Consider the following 22,534-nt stretch of genomic DNA (forward strand, 5'->3'; position numbering starts at 1 on the left):
AGTTTCAATCTATGAAGGCTTTGTGGGCTAGCCAGAGTCAGTATAAACAGTCCAGGATAACATGCTCTCTTCAGACCAACGGGATGAAGTGTAAAAGGTTAAGAATTTAGATTTTTGGTAATGGATTTGTGATGAGAGTTCATAAGTAACGGACCGGAAGGACAAGAAATCAAACAGGTCAATGGAAAATATAAAATATATTTTTAACAGTAAATATTTTAACAGAAAATAAAAAAGTGATACAGAGAATATAATTATCTAAAACCTTATTCAATACATAACATACCTTATAACACCCCCTGATTATTATGTGTCTTGAAATTAAGTAGTATACTTTATACACGTTAAGATTTTTAAAATAAATTAACCGTCTCAGCAATCTGACACATACTTTCTCCCATTAGCTTGTCACAGCCTTAATCATTGGAAAGAAGTTGTACTCACCATAATATTTATTTTACAGAGAAAATAAAAAAAGTTGCAATATCTTTTGAACCGTAACTTAAATTTAACACCAATCCTGTACTATATTGTTTAGTTTAGAATAAGGACCATAACATACTAATTTTAATCCAAATACATTTTTTGTCTAAAATCTGATTTTCCGTTATTTTATGGGGTTTTATGGGAAAATTACATAAATTACAATAACTTTTAAACGGTATTTTGTACAGCAATGGGGGATTGCACTTTTTTTTATTAGAGGGCCATAAAAACTTATTTTAATCAAAACCGTTTTTTCCCCGATTTTTAGTTATTTTATGGGAAAATAACATGGGTCCGTAGGTCTTATGGTAACAACAATACCCTGGACCACTTTGTTTTTTTATGTCCCCAGAGGCCAAAAAAACATACCCAGCCAACATTCACATACAGCAGAATTTCAACTATCCAAACCATTTGAATCACCAATAATTATCTGAATTGCTTTCAGAAAGACTTTAAAAACCTTAAAACCATAGTAATAAGAATCTTAATTAAAGAAGGCAGAAGCCATTATCATAGCAAAATCCAGAACCTCTCTCGCGGTCTTGTAGACATCATTATTGTCTCCTTCGGGTCACGGAATATTCTCATAATTTCTTGCAATCACAACTTAATCTTTTAAATCTTCCATGTAATGGTCAATATTGCTGATTATAGGTTTGCATTTATTGATTTAATTATCTATTTTATTTTATGTGACATTCCTATGTAAAAAATATCACAGACCCAGTATGTGTAGCTATAACACTTTGTAGAGAGGCAACAGGTGCATAAAATAATATATATTATTAAATTATAATATTTAATTCAAAACTACTAACTTTGTAATTAGGAGAGGAATCTGTTACCATTACATACTTTAAAGAAGTTAGATCCCACATACCAGCAACAAATTTAACAGTGATTTAGGGTAAATTACAAGTACAACTAAGCATAAAACTACTTCTACTCAAACAAAAAACTAGAAACCTGTAAAGCCTTTGGAATGTGATTGAAATGAAATAGTCAGTCTCTGCTCATGATAACCAGTATAAACTTTTTTGTTTCCTATTATGACGAACTAAACTGGGACTATTGCATAAGTTTCCATCAACTTACATTTCTTTGATTATCATACAGTATAACTACTGTTATTATTGTAATATTATTTGTCTCTCATGTTATGCTTAGAAGTAAATGAAAGATTACACTTTATACACAACTTTAAATGTTTGAGTTCCTTTCTGTCTATGATAATCACAAACAAATTTTCTGAGAAAAGGTTTCATCACCGTACCGTAATTTAAATCTACTAAAAAGTAAAATTAAACCATGTCTCTACACAGGATGCTACTGCTACATCACATTGAAGAAATCAAAGTAAAGCTCAAACTGACAACAAAAGTAAACAGTTTAATGATAAAATCCAGGGACAGCCCTGGGGTAGAAATAAGCTCAATAAAATGGTTACTGTATTATCTTAAACAAAACAACCAACCTCATAGTAATTAAACCAATAGTGGCTAGTGGCTGAGCATCTCCTTATAACTTAGCAGTCAAACTGTGGGAGTCGGAATACTTTGTGATGAACTTATTAACTCTTTCCATCACAACAGAGTAGTGAGGTTCAAGATCACTTCGTACTCTCTCCATATAGGCTTTCAAAATTGGCCGGTCCTTGCCTGGGTCATAGCCTGCCATTCCTAGTAAAGACGGAAAGGTTTTAGTTACTGGCGAACATAATGTTGGAAAAAATAATCATTTTTTCTTTGGAATATGAAGTACCTTAAGGTTCTTTTCATGAAATTGTGGTGCACAAATAGATGTTTTTAAGTCCAGTAATAACAAAACATTAGAATGGTTAATAGGTAAGATGCTAAGTGCATATTAGTTGTCAACTGAGCTTTAATGCTCTTTTGACTAAGATAATGTATTTGATTCCCTTCATTCAGGAAAAGACTTAAAAAATCTGTACATTTAGAATGGAAAGATTGGTTTCCTAAGAGGTGATCATACTTCTGCAATAAAGAAAACAGGTCCTGTGCATAGTTAGTTTTCATTTTAAAACATCTAAAGATACCTAATGTTTTATTTGCTTAAACTTTGATACAAACCTTTATGAGTTAGTGTTTTCTCTAACAAGATGTCTGCATTAATAATAAAAAAATATAATGGAATTTTAAATTTAGCGTGCATTATTATCAAAAGGTTTTCAACATGAAGAGAAGTTGTTAAACATATTAAAAGATGGACAAGACCAAAAGTAAATACAACAAGGGAGATGTTTGATTGCATAAAAACAACAGGACTAACAGACATGGGCTTGAAGGCCTTGCCAAACTGATATTAGTTGCTACTGCCCACGGATGGTAGCATACAAACATTTTACCGCAAGCCATACCAAGTATCATGTCCAGCACAAGCAATGTGATGGCACTGGAATAGCCTTGGCCACACTGTTGAGGCTCGACTACACCACTGTGATAGTCTAGCACACGGGTGCCCTGTGTGACAAGTTCCTTTTGTTAAAACGATGAGCTCCACATCCCCTGCGGGAGGGACCTCGTGTGGCATGACCTTAATAAAGCAGATACCGTATTCAAATACAACATATGACAATTGAAAAATGTTATCTCTGGTCTTAACAAGGAGTTCTCCTGTTCACCATTAATAAGAAGCATACTTTTCAGTTCACTATACAAATCTTGTAATATCGTGACTTTTAAACAAAGAGATTGTTTTTTGTCTCTTTAAAAAGAGAATGATTGGATCAAAATTTTAAGTAACACCTATACCTAGGCAATATAGAAAAAAATACATGACCCCGTGAGCTAACACCATCCACTTACAGAATTCAAATCAACATGGACAAACCAGAGTTGACAATATTACAACAACTGAAGTAACATTTTGTTGAGCAATGATCAAATTAGGCCTAACATTTTGTTGAGCAATGATCAAATTAGGCCTAACATTTTGTTGAGCATTAACCAAAGTGACATTTTAATCTGTTAAGAGGAGAGACTACGTAAAATAGGCCTAAACCGAATGTTATTTATTATAAACTAGCAGTTACCCACGGGCTTCACCCCGTTTGACTTCATAAGTATTAATGAACAAACATTCATGAAATCCATTCAAACAAATAAGTACAGCTGAGGTATTTTAACATTAGGTATGGAAAGTCCCCTTTAGAAAGGAATTACGACCTTAAAGGGCAATTTATGAAATAATGCATAGTTTTGGGCAAGGGTTCTCATCAGGACGAACATTTAAGTATATGGTTTATGAGGGTGTGACTAGTTTTCTCAAAAGTTCATGCACACTTTGGGATTTATAAAAGGATTGATTGCATATGTGTCATAGTTTCATTTTTGTCCAACACATCTTAATTAAGCCTGGGTAACTGACTTTTGTTGTCCTAATACAAAAATTGTCCATTTTATTCAATTGTTGTCTTGTCTGTCTTTTAATATTTTTAATAGAGGTTCTTCAATATACGGAATAACAAAAAAGTCTGGAAACGGCTTAATATCTTTTTGACTAAATTTGTTAGAATGTTAAAATCTTTCACATCAACTTATATGTATAAAAGCTATTTTTTGCAAGAATTGCCATTTTTTCCTCTACCAGGGGACGACCCATGAGGAGTAGGTAGGGCCTACATAATCTTTAATGTAAGCATAAGTGATATGCACATTATTTTAAAGGGCTTGTAAAGTGGAGTTCATTGCCAGAAACTGGGTCTCAAAAAGTTAATCCATTACAAAACTGCCTAGGTATTTTCTGCAAGAACTTTGGACAGCCGCCATTCGTAACGGATGAAACTTCTGAGACGTAGTTTCCAGCAAAGAACTCTACTTGACAAGCCCTTTAAAATGATGTGCATATCAACATATGCTTACATTAAAGATTATGTACATACTTCTCATGGGTCATCCCCTGGTGGAGGTAAAAAAATAGTAATGCTTGCAAAAAGTAGTTAACATACACATAAGTTCATGTGAAAAATTTAAGTTTGCTAATACATTTTGTTGAAAAACTATTAATCCGTTTCCAGACTTTTTGTCACCCTGTATAAACAATTAAAAATAAATTTAAAATATTTACTAACTCGGCTGATCCAGTTCACACAGACCCAATAAGTCTGCAATGCTGATTTTGTCACCACACAAGTAGTTACGATCCTTCAGCCAAACATTGCACAGCTGATCAAGCACTACTTGCATCCCATTGTAATAAAACTTGACGAGTTTCTCATCAGCTGGCTTGCCAGACATTACGGGTCTTAGTACCTGCAACATTCAATGTGAAGAGCTGTGTTCTGGTGAGGTTTATCTGCTACAACAGTCTAGACTCTCAATTCAGACAGTATCCTATATTAATATGAATAATGTTTGAATATTTGTTACATCAATCTCAGAATCGGCACCAAGAAACGCATTTATACATACGTTATAACTAAATTCTGCGTCAAAACAAGTTCTAGACCAAAATTGGAAAAATCTATTTTCCCCATGAAACGTTTACATGATCCAATTGCGCAATTTACTTGTGCAAACCTGGTTTGTACAAACCATATAATTGTTCAAACCATCGTAACGTGTAAACGGCAGATTTGTGGAAGCTATTGATTTGGGAGTGAGGTTGAAAGGTTGATGAAAATTTTCATCAAACTTGCGATCAGATTGGAAGGTTTGAGCGACGGTTTTTTGTGTAAACGGATGTTCATGCTATTTTGCTCAAACCTAGGCCCAATAGTCTACTGGTGTTTCCATCCCACACATCAGTCAGTTTCACTGTATGCTGCTGTACCCTAGGAAGACAAAGCATCATGGCGGAGTCTCAAGAATTTTTAAACGATTTCATTGAACTATACACCGTAGTTTTCCTTACCCGTGGCACATCAAAAGTAATAACTACTCTGATTGCAACAAGAAAGATCTTGCTTACGAGGAAAGTAAGTAACGACCCAAAATCCCCCAAGGGGTAAAAATCTGTTTTTTTTAAGTTTTATTTACAGTAGTTTATTATAATTTTCTACGTTCAAAGTAAACTGCCCCCACGTTGGCAAAGTCATCAAAGGAGTAGGACAAGAGGGGTTCGACATCATGGTAGAGGGGAGGACGCTAATTAGCTACCCCGGCAGTGGCGAAGAACAGCCAGAGGAGCTCATCTCAAGATCATTTGACCACCCGTCACAGAATCGTGACCACGAGCGTTTGGAGACTAACACAGCAGTCTACCTTACGATAATTTGGTGAGTTCAAAATATTTTCCCCTTGGTGGTGGAGTTTTCAGGCGTTAGGCTTAGTGTGCTACCGAGTTTATTTATTTTAATCTCATTTTTTGAGAAGATTTATTATAATTTAATTTTACTGAGCCAGTTGTTCCGTGTCCCGTGTGAGCACACATCCTTTTGACTCTAACCAGCATCGAAAATCATTTTAGTTACCAGAACAATGTACGCAGAATTTATTTAACTACCCTGAACAGGCTTACGATAATTTAATCTAAGAAACGCCGTATTGACTCTGATGTTCAACCAAATTTATTTTCCCGGCACCTTTACTTTGGTATTAACCAAGTACAACGAACGATTCACGTTTTATTTAAGTTTCTAAATTAATTGCGGTGTATTCATTCCGTAATTTATTAGGATATAGTTCATAAGGATATAGCTCATTCTAAATTCTAAATTCGATCTCAACTCTTATACTGAGTGGCTATAATGATCATCAATCAGACATTGATGATCATGTTAAAGGTAATTTAAACATTGTTAGCATTGTTGTTGTGTTTATTCTGAGCCAATGATCTCCAAACGATAATTAATCTACTAACACGTTAGAATCCTGGACTGTCTCATTGTAGGTTATCTGGACAAATTTGAAGGTGTGACTAATTTTAGGTGAGACGAATATTACGCATTATTTCATGAAACCACAATATTAAAATTAATTTGGTCTCTACCCGGAATTTTGTCACAAGTAAGTGAAATTTAACACCAATCGTGAAATTGTGGTTAAAAAATTAACTCTTAATTTAGTTTTTCCCTTTATTAAGTTTAACTATTATCACTAACCAAACAGCATACACAGACCACAACAGCACCTCCTTCAAGGCGATCACAAAAGGTACTGGTGTATGCAAATCAAAAGAAGGTTTGAGTCAAATATCGTAGCGTCTAAGCGGTCATGCCTATCCAAACTTGGTTTGCACAAACTTGGTCTAGCAAACCAAGTTTGCAAAAATATTAGAGTGGGGTACTTTATTTAATCTGAAGGTTCTTGGTTCAATCTCCAGCTAGGTGGTGGTGGGTTCTGGATCCACAACCATTTGTCATTCGGCTATCAATTATAGATGCTACGTAAACACAAATGCTTAAAATATAATAAGCAAGGATGCTTTAAAGCCTTGTATGTAGTACGTATCAGAACCACACTTCTCTTGAGGCCACTTAGTAAAATGTTCATATAATCTTAACATCATTAAGAAGGTTGGATGATAAGCCACCTTATACTGGAAGTACATAGCACAAAACAGCCTGGTATTGAGGTGTTGCCATTCAAGGTACTCGTCTACTCTGGCCTGTAGCTGGCTGTCTTGAGGATACCAGTGGTCTGGTACATTGAGCTCCCGGCAGATGTAACGTAAAATAGCCACACTGAAACAAAGTTATTTTATAAATATAGATACATCATCGACCAAGGAAAGTTTTAAGCCAAGATTTAAGATTGGCTGTCGGCTAGAACTAATTCAAAAACTAAAGCTTGCTTTATGATTACAGTTAGTTTATCAGACATTAATAGAAACACAGAAACATAGAAACACAGCATTGAGGAAGAAAACTTGCTGCTTGAATTCAAGTTAATTGCAGTAAGATTATTAGAGTTGTCTGAAAACTTTATAGGAGTATAAATATCTCTAATTTTGTCGTGAAGGTTCACGTAAATTTCTGTTTTCTGTGTCAACTGATTCCTTCTAATGAATGCTAAACGTTCTCCTTAATTCATTCAAATGAACATGTCTGTAATATATTGCACCCAAGCTTTTTCAGATGAAGAACTGAAAACAATTAATTGTTGCCTTACTGATAATCTGTGTAAAGCAAATTGAAGTTGGGTCACTTTGTTTCTTTGAGCAGTAGCTCATTCTTCGATTTGAGGCATCCCCTCAACAAACTCTTCTCTCCGCACGGAAAAAGTAGATTATATATAAGTCATCATACATTGTTCAATTGGCCTAGCGCTATAACTATCTAGGTTTAGGCCTGATTAACCGTTTACATTGGTCTATAACCTCCTGAATATTACAAACATAAATATAAAATCCCAAAAAAGCTGCTGAGTTTCTTTTTATAAACAGCTGTTTTTAAATTTGTTCTACGTAAAACTTATGGGGAAAAATCCACCTTTGAGAGTGCCTTGCACACTTTTAAGGGTAAGAACTTTTAAATTCTAAAATATTATTGCAAAATTACAAATTAAGACACGATTTGTTGACACCTCAAATGTTGAAATTGGTCCTCAAATAAGGGAGGAATAGTGTTCAGAAAAAACAGCTTCATGTATTTTAATAGATATAGATAGGCCTAGGTAGATTATCAAGTCCAAGATATTTTTAATTATAATGAGCTCGGAAAAGAAACCCCAAATTTAACTCCAAAAAGACATACATGGGGAGTAAATTTTGTGTACGTAGGGCCTATAAGCCAAGTGGGACTGTAGATAAATATATTCGGATGCTTGATGTGAAATCTGTGTGTGCATACCTTCAATTTGAGACCTCAATCATAAAAATCGGTCAGGTAGAAGAGACAAAGGAACTCGGAAAAGAAAAACAAATTTTTTTTAAATATATATAAGATTTTAAGATTTTAGGCTACAACCAATAGGTAAAAGAGATGAAAAATAAGACTATAATAATTAGGAGTATTGACTGAAGTTTATAAGAAAGTTACCTTTCAGTAAGCACAAAACCATTGTGCTCCAAAACTGGTACTTTTTTGAAAGGATTTAATTCCTCAAAATCTGATTGAAGGTGTTCTCCTGAAACAGACAGATTTATTTCATTGAATTGCACCCTTTTCAGGCTATTTTACTCTCAAAAATATTGATTTGTATTTTGTGAAGGACTTAATAATATTGCAGTACAAGACAAACAAAGTAAGTTAGGTAATTGCACAATTACATTTTAAAATTGTTTTAATCTTAGAGCTCTTCTAAGCATATACACAACAAAACAGAATCTTTCATGTGGAAACAATAGATGATAATTGAGACATAATAAAAGCAGTAACTTGGCTCTATGAAAATATGCAACACAAAATTTTGGTCTGAGAAAGTATGCACATGTCACAGGCAAAGATTATCTGTCACGATGGTAGCGACACCTATGAATACTTTATACTTTATAATTTTTATTGAAATGGAAACCAACATGCAATGACAGTTGGGGGTCAATCCATATCAAGTGATCCAGAAATAAAATAATTGGTTGCTTGACCATTTTTAAAATAAATAATAATTTTATCCTAGATACCTCTATCAATTCTGGGTTCAAAAGTGATTTTAATTTTTTTTTTTCTCTTTTGTTACTCCTACGGCGGCCATTTTTGTTTTGCGGAACACGCAAATTTTTGCTCATGTAAGGGTTTGCGTTAACTTGCACAGAGTGATGAAACAAAAAGCATTTTAATCTGGAAGAAACAGCCTAAATATTATGTTCTGTACATATTTATTGAAATGTGTATCAAAAACAGTTTTAAACCCATCTCAACAATTCATAAGAAAACGGAAAAATTTCAACTTTTGAAGGCGTATTACCATTGAAACTAATAAAATCTCAGACTTGATTTTTTTTTGTGTGTAGCAACTCAGTAGAACTGTTTGTATTTAAAATATCAACCATGAGACTTCATTCCTTTAAAAGTTATCATTTTTCAAAAACTGAAATTTTTTGAAAAATTCAAATTTTGAGTCTCAATATTTTTGTTGGGACAAAGTTTAAAAATCTGAAATTTTTACCAAAAACCCCTCTCATGGTTTTTATACTGCTGTATGAATTTCATCTTTGAGATTTACTTTTAAGCTAAGTTACAGTATCATGAAAATCACAAAAAACCCATAAGCTCGGCCAACGTGGCTAGTACTGTAGGTAGCTTAAAGATTAATTTATAGGTGTAGGTATTGGTAATTATTTTATTTAATGTAAACTTATCTTAATGTACATTTCAAAAATCCAAAACAGATTTTTAACTTAAACTTTGTACCCAAAGTACAAATTAGGCCTATATGTACCGCTACGGTACTAAAAATAAAAAAAATCCTGCTAAATTTTAAGTTTTATTCATCATTTAACTTAAATAAAACTTAGTTAATTCTATTTATATTGAGGCCTTAAAATTTATTTTCCATTTAGATTTAATGTACCGTAACTAACACAAATCAATAAAGTGTTTACTGTGGTATTTTGAAAAAAAAAAATAACTCATATTCTGTGGGAACTGATACAGTCTCCAGTACCTACAGGAAGTCGTAAATGAGTCACAAAACACAGTTTTTCTTAACAAAATAATTCATTTTTATAACAGATGAATAAATCACTTAACACCACAACAACAAACTCCTGGACCGATTAGAGAACTGTTTAAAGATTACTGGAACAAGAAGCTTCCATTGTTTTATTCCTGTACCGGACAGTAGTAATGTTAGGTGCTTCGTAACCTCACTAGCAACTGAAAGCTGTAAAAATTACACTTCATACCGAAGACTCTATTGCATTTGTGTATGACAGTGGTGGGTGGCAGAGGTGATTGACATCAGTTATCAAAATAAAGATCCAGCAGGACCAACAACCAACCGCCTTTAAAACAAATTAGAAAGACCAAGCTTGGGTGCCTATAAACAAAGTTTTGATAAAATTAAATCTCTTTTAACTGACAAAAACCACTAGAAGGACAAACCCAAACTGAATTAAGAAACATCCAAACTTCCTAAGCATGATCAAAGTAGAACAAAAAACACTAACAAGTAAAAAAAAAGTTGTATACTTTAAGAACTTGTCTTTCAAACAGCTTTTGTATGTGAAATTTATAATATTCTTTATTAAAATGAAAGTGGTTCAATAAATTAATAAATGAGTTCAAAATATTTAGGCCTATTGAAAAAAAGGTGTAAACCTGAATGAAAATAATCTGATAAAAAGTTTTTTTTAATTTCACATAAGACAAGAAATTTGCAAGAAAAGGCTATACATTACTTTAAAGTAAGTTAGGTAAGTTAACATTAAATAAAATAATTACCTACACCTATAAATTAATTTTTAAGCTACCTACAGTACTAGCCGCGTTGGCCGAGCTTATGGGGTTTTTGCGACTTTCATGATACTGTAACTTAGCTTAAAAGTAAATCTCAAAGATGAAATTCATACAGCAGTATAACAACCATAAGAGGGGTTTTTGGTCAAAATTTCAGATTTTTAAACTTTGTCCCAACAAAGATATTGAGACTCAAAATTTGAATTTTTCAAAAAATTTCAGTTTTTGAAAAATGATAACTTTTAAAGGAATTAAGTCTCATGGTTGATATTTGAAATACAAACAGTTCTACTGAGTTGCTACACACACAAAAAAAAATCAAGTCTGAGATTTTATTCGTTCCAATGGTAATACGCCTTCAAAAGTTGAAATTTTTCCGTTTTCTTATGAAATGTTGAGAAGGGTTTAAAACAGTTTTTGATACACATTTCAATAAATATGTACAGAACATAATATTTAGGCTGTTTCTTCCAGATTAAAATGCTTTTTGTTTCATCACTCTAGTGTTCATGGTTACCGAGTTGTGCAAGTTAACGCAAACCCTTACACATGAGCAAAAATTTGCGTGTTCCGCAAAACAAAAATGGCCGCCGTAGAAGTAACAAAATAGATAAAAAAATTTTAAAATCACTTTTGAACCCAGAATTGATAAAGGTATCTAGGATAAAAATATTATTTATTTTTAAAATGGTCAAGCAGCCCCTGTTCGAACACTTGATATGGATAGACCCTTGGAACCTATCTATCTTTCATTGTTATAAATTATAATAGGCAAACTAGACTTACTTAACCACTATCCACAAAAAAATGGGCAGAACTTTGATACAGGTACGACTCTATTGTAATAATCAATAGGTAGATACAATCAATATAAAAATTTGGTTTTTGGTTACGCTAAGAAATAAAAACAATGAAACTTTGATGAAGAGAATAAGTTTATTACTTAAACAAAGTCTTATATTTATTTATCCTTATCCTTATACTATTTCAATATAAACAAAACATTTTTTTTACTAACTTGATACCAACTCAAAGGTTTCAAATTATTTTTCAATTTGCTCTCAAACCTGAGAGGTTCAAAAGTTCTTTCAGTCGACTAGAAGGTAAACTCTTTGTCAAGAAGTCTGCCAACTGAAGTCTTCCAGGTAGGTACATGTTCCACTTGAATCATCGTTTGTAGAAGTGCTCTCTTGCTCTCTAAAAAAAAGTGGAATCGAACACTGATGTGCTTCGTACTTCCATGCGTTAAAGGATTGTGTGCTTATTTTACTGCACCAGTATTCTCAATGTATAGTGACTTCGATTGAAGAACCACTGATTTCTTCTAACTAAGCCTTTATGCCATATTACTTTTTTAGCAGCTTCACTAGCAGTAATGTAGCGCTTCAGTAGTGGATAGTGGAATACAATTTTGTTTCTTAGAAAACCAACTGCTGTCCAGGTAATTCCAGATCAAAATCAATATCCTGAGCTTCATGAAATTGTGAAAAAACACATGATTCATGGGCCATGTGGAATACTGAATCCAAATTCACAACGGCCATAAAAACCATAAACGTACCCGAAAACCAACAAACATAAACATCCTGAACGTGACTTTATGCTGTTTTCATCCCCTGCGAAGTCTGCGTTGGTGTAACATTGAAGGATCTTCAGTTCATCGCTCCGCTTTGTATAGTGTAGAACTTAGTCCTTAGAACCATAGGTAACGAAGAATGCTCTTGACTTGGTTCCAGTCTTTGATGGTTGACTAATCACATGCTGTGCCACCATACTAAGTTAACTGCATAGCAGATGTCAGGGTGAGTGTTTAAGAGGCATAAAATAACTTAAGAATTTGAACTGACTCTTACCAACAAAAAGAATTTAATTTACTACATGTATTTGACAGTCTTTTGGGTTTATTTGTGACTTTTTTATTGTCAATACTTATTAAAAAGGAGATAGTGTAGTTTATTTGTAAAATAATGCATTCACGACTTTAGAATAATCATTACAGTTTTTTTCAGTTTTTAACCCTCCAAGTGTCTCTAGTTTTGGTCTTAATGTTCGCCCATTTATTGCGCAATCGCAGGGTTTTATTAAAATGTATCTTAAAAATAAAATAATTGTATTTTTGTACTTCTTATGATTTGTACTTTCAAGGATAAAAATATGAAAAAAAATAAAAATTAAAATTATATTTTCCGTAAAAAATAAAAATCATGGAGCAACCAATTAATTTATTTCTGGACCACTTGATATGGATTGACCCAAACTTAAAAAAAAATGTAAAGTACCGTATACTGTTTTATATATAATTTTGTTTGGAAAATTATGGGCTTCAATGTAACATATAAAACATAACGAAAAAAATTTCAAATTTTTTGTGTGGTTGACATTTCTCAAAAATTATAAAATAAATGAAAAAAATTTAAATGTTTGCGCTCAATAAATTGTTATAATTTATAGGTCTACAAATATTTTAAAATAGCCACTTTGATCAGAATTTTATGAGAATTCCAAAAATATAATATAGGGCCTAATAATAAGGAAGTAGGCTTGCAAATAAATAAGTTATGGGCAAAAAACAGATTTCGGTACATAGCGTTTAGCTAAGAATGCATAGCCTAACCATAACCACAGAAAACGTACTACTATAACCCAGAATGCCAACCGCATGGTAAAAAGCATTAAGCGGTTTGAGAGAGCTTTGCCTGTCAATCCGTAGGCAGCGCCACCAGCGTTGCTATGCTATTGCATGGCAACGCTGGTGGCGCTGCCTACGGATTGACAGGCAAAGCTCTCTCACTAGCATCTAGCGGCACAACCTTCCACAGTGGTGCACAGCTAAGTTGGATTGTGGTGGGGATAAGGGGGAGATGAGCCGCGGAGGGAGAGAACTGACAACTGACTAACTAACTGAGAGGAGGAAAGAAAAGAGACGTGTCCCCAAAACAATACGATATCACTCTAAAACGTTATTAAATTTACTATTACTTTATAGATGTACTTCAATAAAAAAGGGTTATTATTCACTTTGAGTAATACTTCTTTTGTCTATTTAATTAATAGGTATGAGAAGTGTTAATAACACCAGAAAAATGTTATAATTCTAACTAAAACAATACATCCTAATTATATTAAATTGAATGATTTGAGTTATAAAATATAAAATTAAAGGAAAATAATAGACGTGGGCTATAGTAATATCTGTCAGGTAGTCATTAGCCTAGGCTACACTGACACTGCTTTAACTTATCACTTTGTTTAACTATCTCAACTCAGACCTAGATAAATAAATAATACTGTAGTAAGTTTAGGCCTTATTTTCTATCAAAAATTGAAATCTGTGAATTGAGTGTGGCTTTAAAAGAAATCAAACTTATTATTGATTTCCAAGGTTTGACTTGATCACATTTTGATTTTGGGTAACTGTTGGCCAATTTTGCTAAAATGTTAGATATTTTTATTTTGGTACCTACCTGTCTTAACTTAGGCATACTTTTAACTAAGAAGAAATTATTTCTTATGGCAACAACCCTGTATTGAAATATTCTATCTTCAATCATTCGAATTAGCATGTGACTAAGATTAAATAAAAAGTGTCTATACGTCTAGTCATTGCCCAACCTACCAAAAATATAGGCCTACTGTACCTGTATGTCTTTTTTCCCTAAATTTTATAAGACCAATTCTTCTGGTACTCTGACTTCTGAGGATGGAAATCAATAGGCCTACTTCTACCACTTTGCACTACTGTAGATCATTTTACAATATTTTGTTTTATCCTGAGTATTCCCCACATAGTGTTGGAATAGAACCATCATCAAACTACTCCCTTGTGTTCTTGTGTTGGTTAGTCTATGGTTAGAACTTACTGCACAGTGTTCAGTGAAGAACAGAACACATTGATTTGTACCACACCGGTCGTAGACTTTTAACATTTGTTTTTGTTATTTAAGTAAAAATATTTCAATGGTAACAATATTTATTACAGTAAATAATAATACAAAAACTCGTGTTTAATAATGCTTTGCATTTACATTTTACATAACCACATATCTTTAAAATTGTTGAGGGTTTCCATGAGACCTAAGATTACATGGTGGATAGAAGGATGGAGTTGTGAAAAATGTAAAACTTGTAAATGAAAAAACATTTATATGTACATAGTCTTACTAGCCTATTATAATATACACATAAACTTAATCATCTTTAAGCAAGTCCAAAGCAATTTTCTTTTGAAACAAATCAAATCCATTTATTGCCATCAACATTGACAATATGGATAACAAGTTTTTAAGTCAAGCAGTTAAATGGATCACAAATTTGCACTAATAAGTAAATAAATAAAAAAGATGTCAATTTAGTTTTAGATTACATACACTGAAAGATGTGATAGAATGGATATCTACTGAGCATTGCCTATATGAAATTTGAACACTTGTGAATTGGTCTTTGACTTTTAAAATCGATTTGTCAACGAGTAATCTAGTCACACATTAGCATCAATAAAAGATTAAAAGAAGTCTTTTATAAAAAAAAAAAAAAAAAAACTAGGTATAGACATCCCAAGAACAAAACAACCTGCGCAGAAACAAAAAAATCACGTCGTTCGCGCAAGTGGGTGTGACGGACCCTACAAACCTGCGCGGCGCGAATAGGCCCAGGGTTGTTTTGTTTCTGGGAAGTCTATAGGCCTAGTAAAAAGGAATAGAGTTGTAAAATATGTAAAACTTGTAAATAAAAATATAAACATTTATATGTACATAGTCTTACTAGCCTATTATAATACACAACTAAACTTAATCATCTTTAAGCAAGTCCAAAGCAATCTTCTTTTCAAACAAATCAAATCCATTTATTGCCATCAACATCGACAATATGGATAACAAGTTTTTAAGTCAAGCAGTTAAATGGATAATAAGTTTGCACTTAATAAGTAAATAAATAAAAAAGCGAGTTAATTTAGTTTTATTATTTACATACTCTCGATGATGTGAAAGAATGAGTATCTACTGAGCATTGCCTATATGAAATTTGAACACTTGTGAATCGGTCTTTGACGCTTTGTCAATAAGTAATCTAGTCACACATTTGCATCTATAAAAGATTAAAAGAAGTCTTTTGTTAAAAAACTAAGAAGTAAAAAGGGATGGAGCTGTATAATATGTAAAACTTGTAAATAAAAATATAAACATTTATATGTACATAGTCTTACTAGCCTATTATAAAACACTACTAAACTTGATCATCTTTAAGCAAGTCCAAAGCGATCTTCTGTCGCTCCTCATTGGTTAATTTACTTGGGCCTTTTACATTGAGTCCCCTCTTCTTCCTTGTACTTAAAAACCTCCTCTGTTTTTCGATTTTGGAGTTTGCAGGAAAACCAGGGTTGTCACTTTTCTGTAAAAAAATAAGTAAAATAAGTATAAAAATTATTAATAAGACCTACATTCAAACTAAATCTACAGGGTAGCTGCAGTCATGGTACTATTAATTAAGGAAAATTGTACAGGGTGAGGCAAAAAACAGATAAATTTTCTGCAGCGAAACGTTGTCTGAGGGTGGTCAACACAATGCCATTCGGCTATATGCAGTCATAGAGCAGTGGTCGTTTGAGTTACGTGCGTTTGCTATTGAGTCGGATTTAAATAGTAGTGAATTAATTTATTACAACTGAGTGGCAGTTTCGCGCATTCTTTCAACTAAGGCGACATGGAGAAGTTGTGTTGCGTAGCACAATCATGCGGTGGGTGCTACGTACGTTTTTTATACCGTAGGCCTACCCTGTATTTGAGTGAAACAAAATTCCATTCCGGTACTTAGGTATTAGGTAGAAGCCAAACTACCTAATAGCAACAGCGGTTAGGTTAGCTTAGGTAAGGTTATGATAAATATGTTAACCCTTGTAGTGTTATGTGTCGCTTTTGCGACTCACAAACACTGTTTACGGCGACAGCTCTGCGCTATTATATTATTATTATAAGTTATTTTATTATTATATATTTGGAATCCTCATAAAATTCTGAACAAAGTGGCTATTTTAAAAAATTTGTAGACTTATAAATTATAACAATTTATTGAGCGCAAACATAAATTTTTTTCATTTATTTTATTATTTTTGAGAAATGTTAACCCCACAAAAATTGTTGAACATTTCTTTTGTAATGTTTTATATGTTACATTGAAGCCCATAATTTTCCAAACAAAATGATATATAAAACAGTATACTTTACATTGTTTTTAAGTTTCTAAGATACATTTTTTAATAAAACCCTGCGATTGCGCAATAAATGGGTGAACATTAAGACCAAAACTAGAGACATTTGGAGGGTTAAGTAATATTCAGAATATGTCAGTTATGTATATATTAAAAGTACTGCCCATAAAATTATTGGTTATAATACGCAAGGACCACCATTCCTTATAAAGTAATTGAAACAGTGAAACGCTACTGTACCTGCAATGGTCTTGCAGAAGCCAACTTCGCTGCTTTCAGTGTAGGCATTAGTTTTTTAAAATGACTTTTCACTAAATTCAACTCTTCTTCTGTTTCAATAGACTCTTCTACCATAGCCTTTAATTCTTCTAATAGAGCCTTCTTTTTTTCATCCAATGATGAACTAGAACATGCAACAGGCATATTTTCACTGAGTTCATCCAGTAATGTAAATTCCATTTTGTTAGCACTTTCACAATCCACATCAATGATTAAATCTTCCTGATTTTCTGTTAGGCCTACACTTACTTCATCTTCAACGCCACACATGGATCTGCATAATAAATGGATGTGTTTGCACATATTGTTCCTTATGCTATTGTCAATACAGGAACAGTTGTACTGATGAAAACACGACTTGCAGTGTGTACATACCAACTGACAGTTTGTACAATTTTGTATTTTTTTTATCGTGTAAAATTCTTCATTTTTTGATGACAAAACTTGCCAAATGCCATCTGATAATTTTGTAATCATTTCACTGTCGAGGCTTAGACTTGACTTGTGCCGGTTCCTTAGGCATTGCAGTTTCCGAACAAGCTTTCCTTTTTCAATCTTGATAATTAAATCAAATAGCTTGTCTTTGATCAGATTGAGGATAGCAAAAAGGGTCTTGTCAAGACGTTTGACTTTTTTGCCTTTCAGATAACAATATTTTAAGACCTTATTAAAATTTTCAATTGACATATTCGTGTTTATACCTGAGTTGATTCTATGGCAGTATGCCCAACATTTCACTTGACTTTTCTCTTGGCCTACATACTGCTTAGAGAAATATTCTCCAAATGGTTTGGTTTCCTCATCATCAGCCAACCTTTTGATAACTTTAGGCAACAGTACGTTAAACGTATCTTCGTCCAGCTCATACAGCAATGTAAATAACATTTTTTTTACTTCTTCTCTTTTTTCTTTATTGGTTACTTTTCCATTTAAGTTTGTCCGCCAAGCTTTCTGGACATGCCAGGTGCAGAAAAGACGCATACTTGGGGGACCCATTGTTTTATGCCATGCAGAAAAAAACCCTTCTTCCATATCGGACATAAAAGCTTTCGGTGTGATGTTGCCAACATGTTTTTTTATCTGTTCAAAAAAAATTGTTAGAACATTTTCATCCCCTCTATTTGTAAACATGAAGGAACAGGGGAACCCTTCTCGGCACTCATCCAGGACTAATAGAGTAGCCTATACAATTGAAAATTGTAGTTGTTTAGCCCATGAGTGCCATCAACACAAATAACGTCGTTTCCATATTTTTTAAGTATTTCACTTTGTGCATTCGTCATAAACACGAGGAAAAAATCATTCTCATTAAGTTGGGGCAATTCATTATTGGATACCCCTTGAGGCTTGTATGTTAACAAAGTGACATCTTTAGAGGTCTTGAGTTCTTCAACCCAAGCATCCACACTAACTGGATCAAAGGGGTGTTTCATAGATTCACTGTTGAGATTGAAACTCTGCTCTATATTCAATATATCCTTTTTGTTCATCAAATGTATTCGATTCAGTGTGTTATTTGATAGACTGCCCCTGACCCCTTTTAAAATTTCGTCGTGTGGAATTTTTGTTGCAATCTGAGTTGCAATTAGTTCTCGTTCTTCCCTGGTCAGATGAATATGCTTTAATTCTGGCTTATGTCCAACATGTTTTGAAGTGTAGTGTACTTCTACTGTTTGGTCTTCCAGTATTTTAACTTTCATTTTAGCTGGACAGAAAGCTCCGACTTTGCATGTTCCCATAATTTTTAAATGGCGTTGCCTGTTATTAGTCGAGTGTCTTTTTCTGTATGTACCACATCGGTGGCAACGAAAAATCATAAGTTTTGAGGTTGAGAGTTTTTTAACAAAAAAACTAATAGTTTTTCGTTCAGTTTCCTTTTTCCATGCAAAAAAACTATCTACAGTGGGGAAATTTAGTTTTTCAACTTGAACATGTATATTGTGTGTGACCAAAAAGTGGTTTTTTATATCTTTAGTAGCTTTTGGACCTGTTGAATGGAAAGTACACATGGGACATTGTCTTTTCAACACAAGTTTCGGAGGTTCGCCATGATTGTGAATTTTCCTCTCATGGTATCGAAGGCGATGCACATCTTTATACACTGCACTACACAAAGAACACTTGTGTCGGGGAAAACTCCTTTTCGAAACTTCTTCTTTGGCTATTTTATGAACCTTTAGTGTATGCCTCTTTAAATGAAACTTGTGGACAGTCTTGTAGATGCATTTGTCACAGTTAAAATACTGGTCAGACTGTTGTAGATGAACTAAATTGATGTGTCTCTGCAAGCTACACTTTTGGTTGTACTTTTTATCACAAAGCACACAAGTGTACTTCGTCTTGGGCTTTTCTTCATCCTTTTGTTGATGAACTGCTTTTACATGGTGGTTGCGGTAGGCTGTTTTGCTAAATTCTTTGCCGCAGAACCCACACTTTGCAATTGATTTCTCCATCTAAAAACAAAACAAAATATTATTAAAGATAGTCAAGTATTAACTTAACACACCTCTCTGCAATGATTAAAGGCACAATTTTATGAAACCATATAATTTATTAATCAATGCCACAATCAGTTTTGTCCTTTAGGCACATATGTCTAAGAACATAAATGTGACATTGGAAAGACAAATGATAAATTAACATTCACACTTTCAAAATAGCCTAACTTAATAAGTTAGGCCTACTTTTCTGTGGCCTAATATAAAAAGGATCCGGCTACTGTTGTTAATGTTTGTCACTACCAAACATGTAAGGTATAAATATAAAGGCCTAACTTAATAAGGTGTAAAATATCATTACAAATTTATTATTAGGCTAGGCCACATCATAAGTTACTCCCAATTAGGCTAACAATAATACTCACACAATTAATTAAATTGTGTAGGACCTACATTAAGTTATTATTAGTATGTATAAAAGATTAGTTTACGTTTGTTAACATGTTGTATTTTATTTCTTTAAGTACAAAACATTGTCTGGGTAGCGGAGTGGTTTTAGTGCTCACCTTCAAATCTGAAGCAAGATCGAAGCGCTCACCAAATCCAAACGAGATCGTCTCCAGACATTTATAATTGTTTATTTACATAAGAGGTCGAAAGCACCTTATTTTACATTTTAAAAATATGCTTAAGTCTTAATATTTAGAATAGGGCCTAATGGACGAGTCCAGTCCAAGTCATGATGGTGACTAAGACTGCAAAGGGAAGGAAGGTACAATTATATAGTAATGTTATTAGTTTCCTACCCATTAAAGTGTTTTAGGCTTGAATAACTTGTGTCTTCTATATTGGCAAACATTAAATACTTGGACTAAAGGCCTGAGCATTTTATGACATTTCTCCCAGAAGGGTTTTGTTTAAAATAGCTAAGTTTGAGTTCAAATTGATGGTAAGTTACCTATTAATTTGTGGATAGCGCCACCTGTTTTAGATAGGCAAATTATTTAATTGTCATATTTAACTTCCAATTCAATATAAAAGCAAGCAAAAATATTGGAGTATCAACCCAAAGTAATAAGATTGCCTACTGAAACAGCAGCTAGCAAGGAAGCCTAGACAGAATGGAAACTGTTCTTAGGTTTGTAACTTCGTATTTTTTTCTTGTTCTGCCCACTCATATTGTAATAATAAACTAAGTAGTAATATTTTTTCTACTTACCATGTCATATTTTAATTATTCGTACAGGCAAAAACAATAACATCTTAATTTGTGTCGTCTGTCAGAGTGTCGAGCTGAGCTGGAGTTGAACTTGTACGTAGCTTGGACGGCTGGACGCTTGTACCATAGATGGTACTTTGTACGTTCCCCCCAAGCAAGCCGTCGCGTCGGCTGTGTCGTCACCTCCCCTACCTCCCCTTCATAACCCCACCACCCGACTTAGTTGTGCACCACTGTGGAAGGTCGTGCCGCTAGACGCTAGTAAGCTCTCTCAAACCGCTTAATGCTTTTTACCATGCGGTTGGCATTCTGGGTATAGTAGTACGTTTTCTGTGCCATAACTAGGAATCTGGCTGATAATTTACATCAATATCACTAGGCCTACCTACTTCTTCAGGATCATCAACCAGCCCTTCAAAATCACTTATATCTTCTTACTTATAATGCACCATGTATATTACTACTTTTGATTTTTAACACTAAAACAATTATAAACGTAATAAAACACATCAGTCATCAGTGCGAGGTTAACCAAGCTTTTTACAAATACGCACGTCACGTCAGCTGTCTGCTACAATATTTTCGGAACTAAAATAAAAAGCGTATGGAAACAGACATCAGGAGAAAGCTCTGAATCTGCTGAAAAAAACTATACCTAACTCGATCCAGTTCAATCCGATTCAGTCAGTCCCAGAGCCGTCGCCGTAAACAGTGTTTGTGAGTCGCAAAAGCGACACATAACATTACAGTGGATGTGTTATGAGTCGCTTTTACGACACATAACACTCGGAGGGTTAAGATTTCCTGTTTTAACTTAATTGACCTTTTGAGTTATCCAGCCTAGGTCCCTGGTTCGGTCTCCGGTCCTGCCAAGGCCGTAAACTAAGTTAAACCGTAGTTTTCCAAGGCGTAAACTAAGTGGGGGTCTACTAACAGTATACCTACCCATATACCACGGCCACCTTTAACTCCAGGGCCCAGCCTGGTAGAATTGGCAAGGTCCCAGGTGTGTAGGGTTGTTTAGACGCCCCACTTGCGAGCGACGTTACCACTTCGAAGACCGCTGCCTGTGTATATACCCTAGCTAGGACCAGGCCTATTTAAATTCTAATAATTATGTAAGCCTACCTAACTTATTATTTGTTTTGTAAAGGGGCTGTACACATAGTCTAAGACTCCCCCAACGATTCATATTATTTATAATTCGTACACTACGTTTTAACACATACTAAAATTAAAACAAACAATACTCTACAGTACTTAATTAAGTTATGTCTTCACTACATACCTTTTGATAAATTGACAGCTACAGCATCATAAGGTATCCGATTTGTCATAAAAAATAACTTCAGTGCTCTAGAAGGTTGAGATAGGGTATCATAGAACAGCCGTAGTTTACCCATTTAATTATTTACAATAATGGCGTGTGTTGAACTTACTAAAATAATTGTTATGATAATGTTTTTTTTTTATGTTGGCAGTTTTTTTAGTTCGCGGTTATGTGTTATCAATATCATTTACTTTATAACATTTACAGTTATGTGTTATTTATTGATCCACAAATTGTTATCCATGTAATTGATTGTAAAATGGCGATTTTGCCGTAA

General features: G+C 33.7%; 2 protein-coding genes across 2 annotated transcripts; both read right to left on the reverse strand.

Annotated features, from left to right (window-relative positions):
- Nucleotides 1–182: 182 nt before the first annotated feature.
- On the reverse strand, nt 183–22,405 carry LOC128998877 (glutathione S-transferase theta-1-like). The gene is made up of 5 exons (XM_054425252.1): nt 22,216–22,405; nt 8,429–8,516; nt 6,982–7,132; nt 4,580–4,760; nt 183–2,168 (listed from the first exon to the last, which is right to left on the reverse strand). Exons 1-5 carry the CDS (start codon nt 22,328–22,330, stop codon nt 2,008–2,010), a joined length of 696 nt encoding a protein of 231 aa, XP_054281227.1. The 5' UTR covers nt 22,331–22,405; the 3' UTR covers nt 183–2,007.
- LOC128998794 (uncharacterized) lies at nt 15,551–18,373 on the reverse strand. The gene is made up of 2 exons (XM_054425180.1): nt 17,232–18,373; nt 15,551–16,174 (listed from the first exon to the last, which is right to left on the reverse strand). Exons 1-2 carry the CDS (start codon nt 18,309–18,311, stop codon nt 16,010–16,012), a joined length of 1,245 nt encoding a protein of 414 aa, XP_054281155.1. The 5' UTR covers nt 18,312–18,373; the 3' UTR covers nt 15,551–16,009.
- Nucleotides 22,406–22,534: the final 129 nt, after the last annotated feature.

Source organism: Macrosteles quadrilineatus, unplaced genomic scaffold (assembly GCF_028750875.1).
Source record: "Macrosteles quadrilineatus isolate MER2022 unplaced genomic scaffold, UCM_ALF_1.0 Scaffold_1__1_contigs__length_201487025, whole genome shotgun sequence".
NCBI lineage: Eukaryota > Metazoa > Arthropoda > Insecta > Hemiptera > Cicadellidae > Macrosteles > Macrosteles quadrilineatus.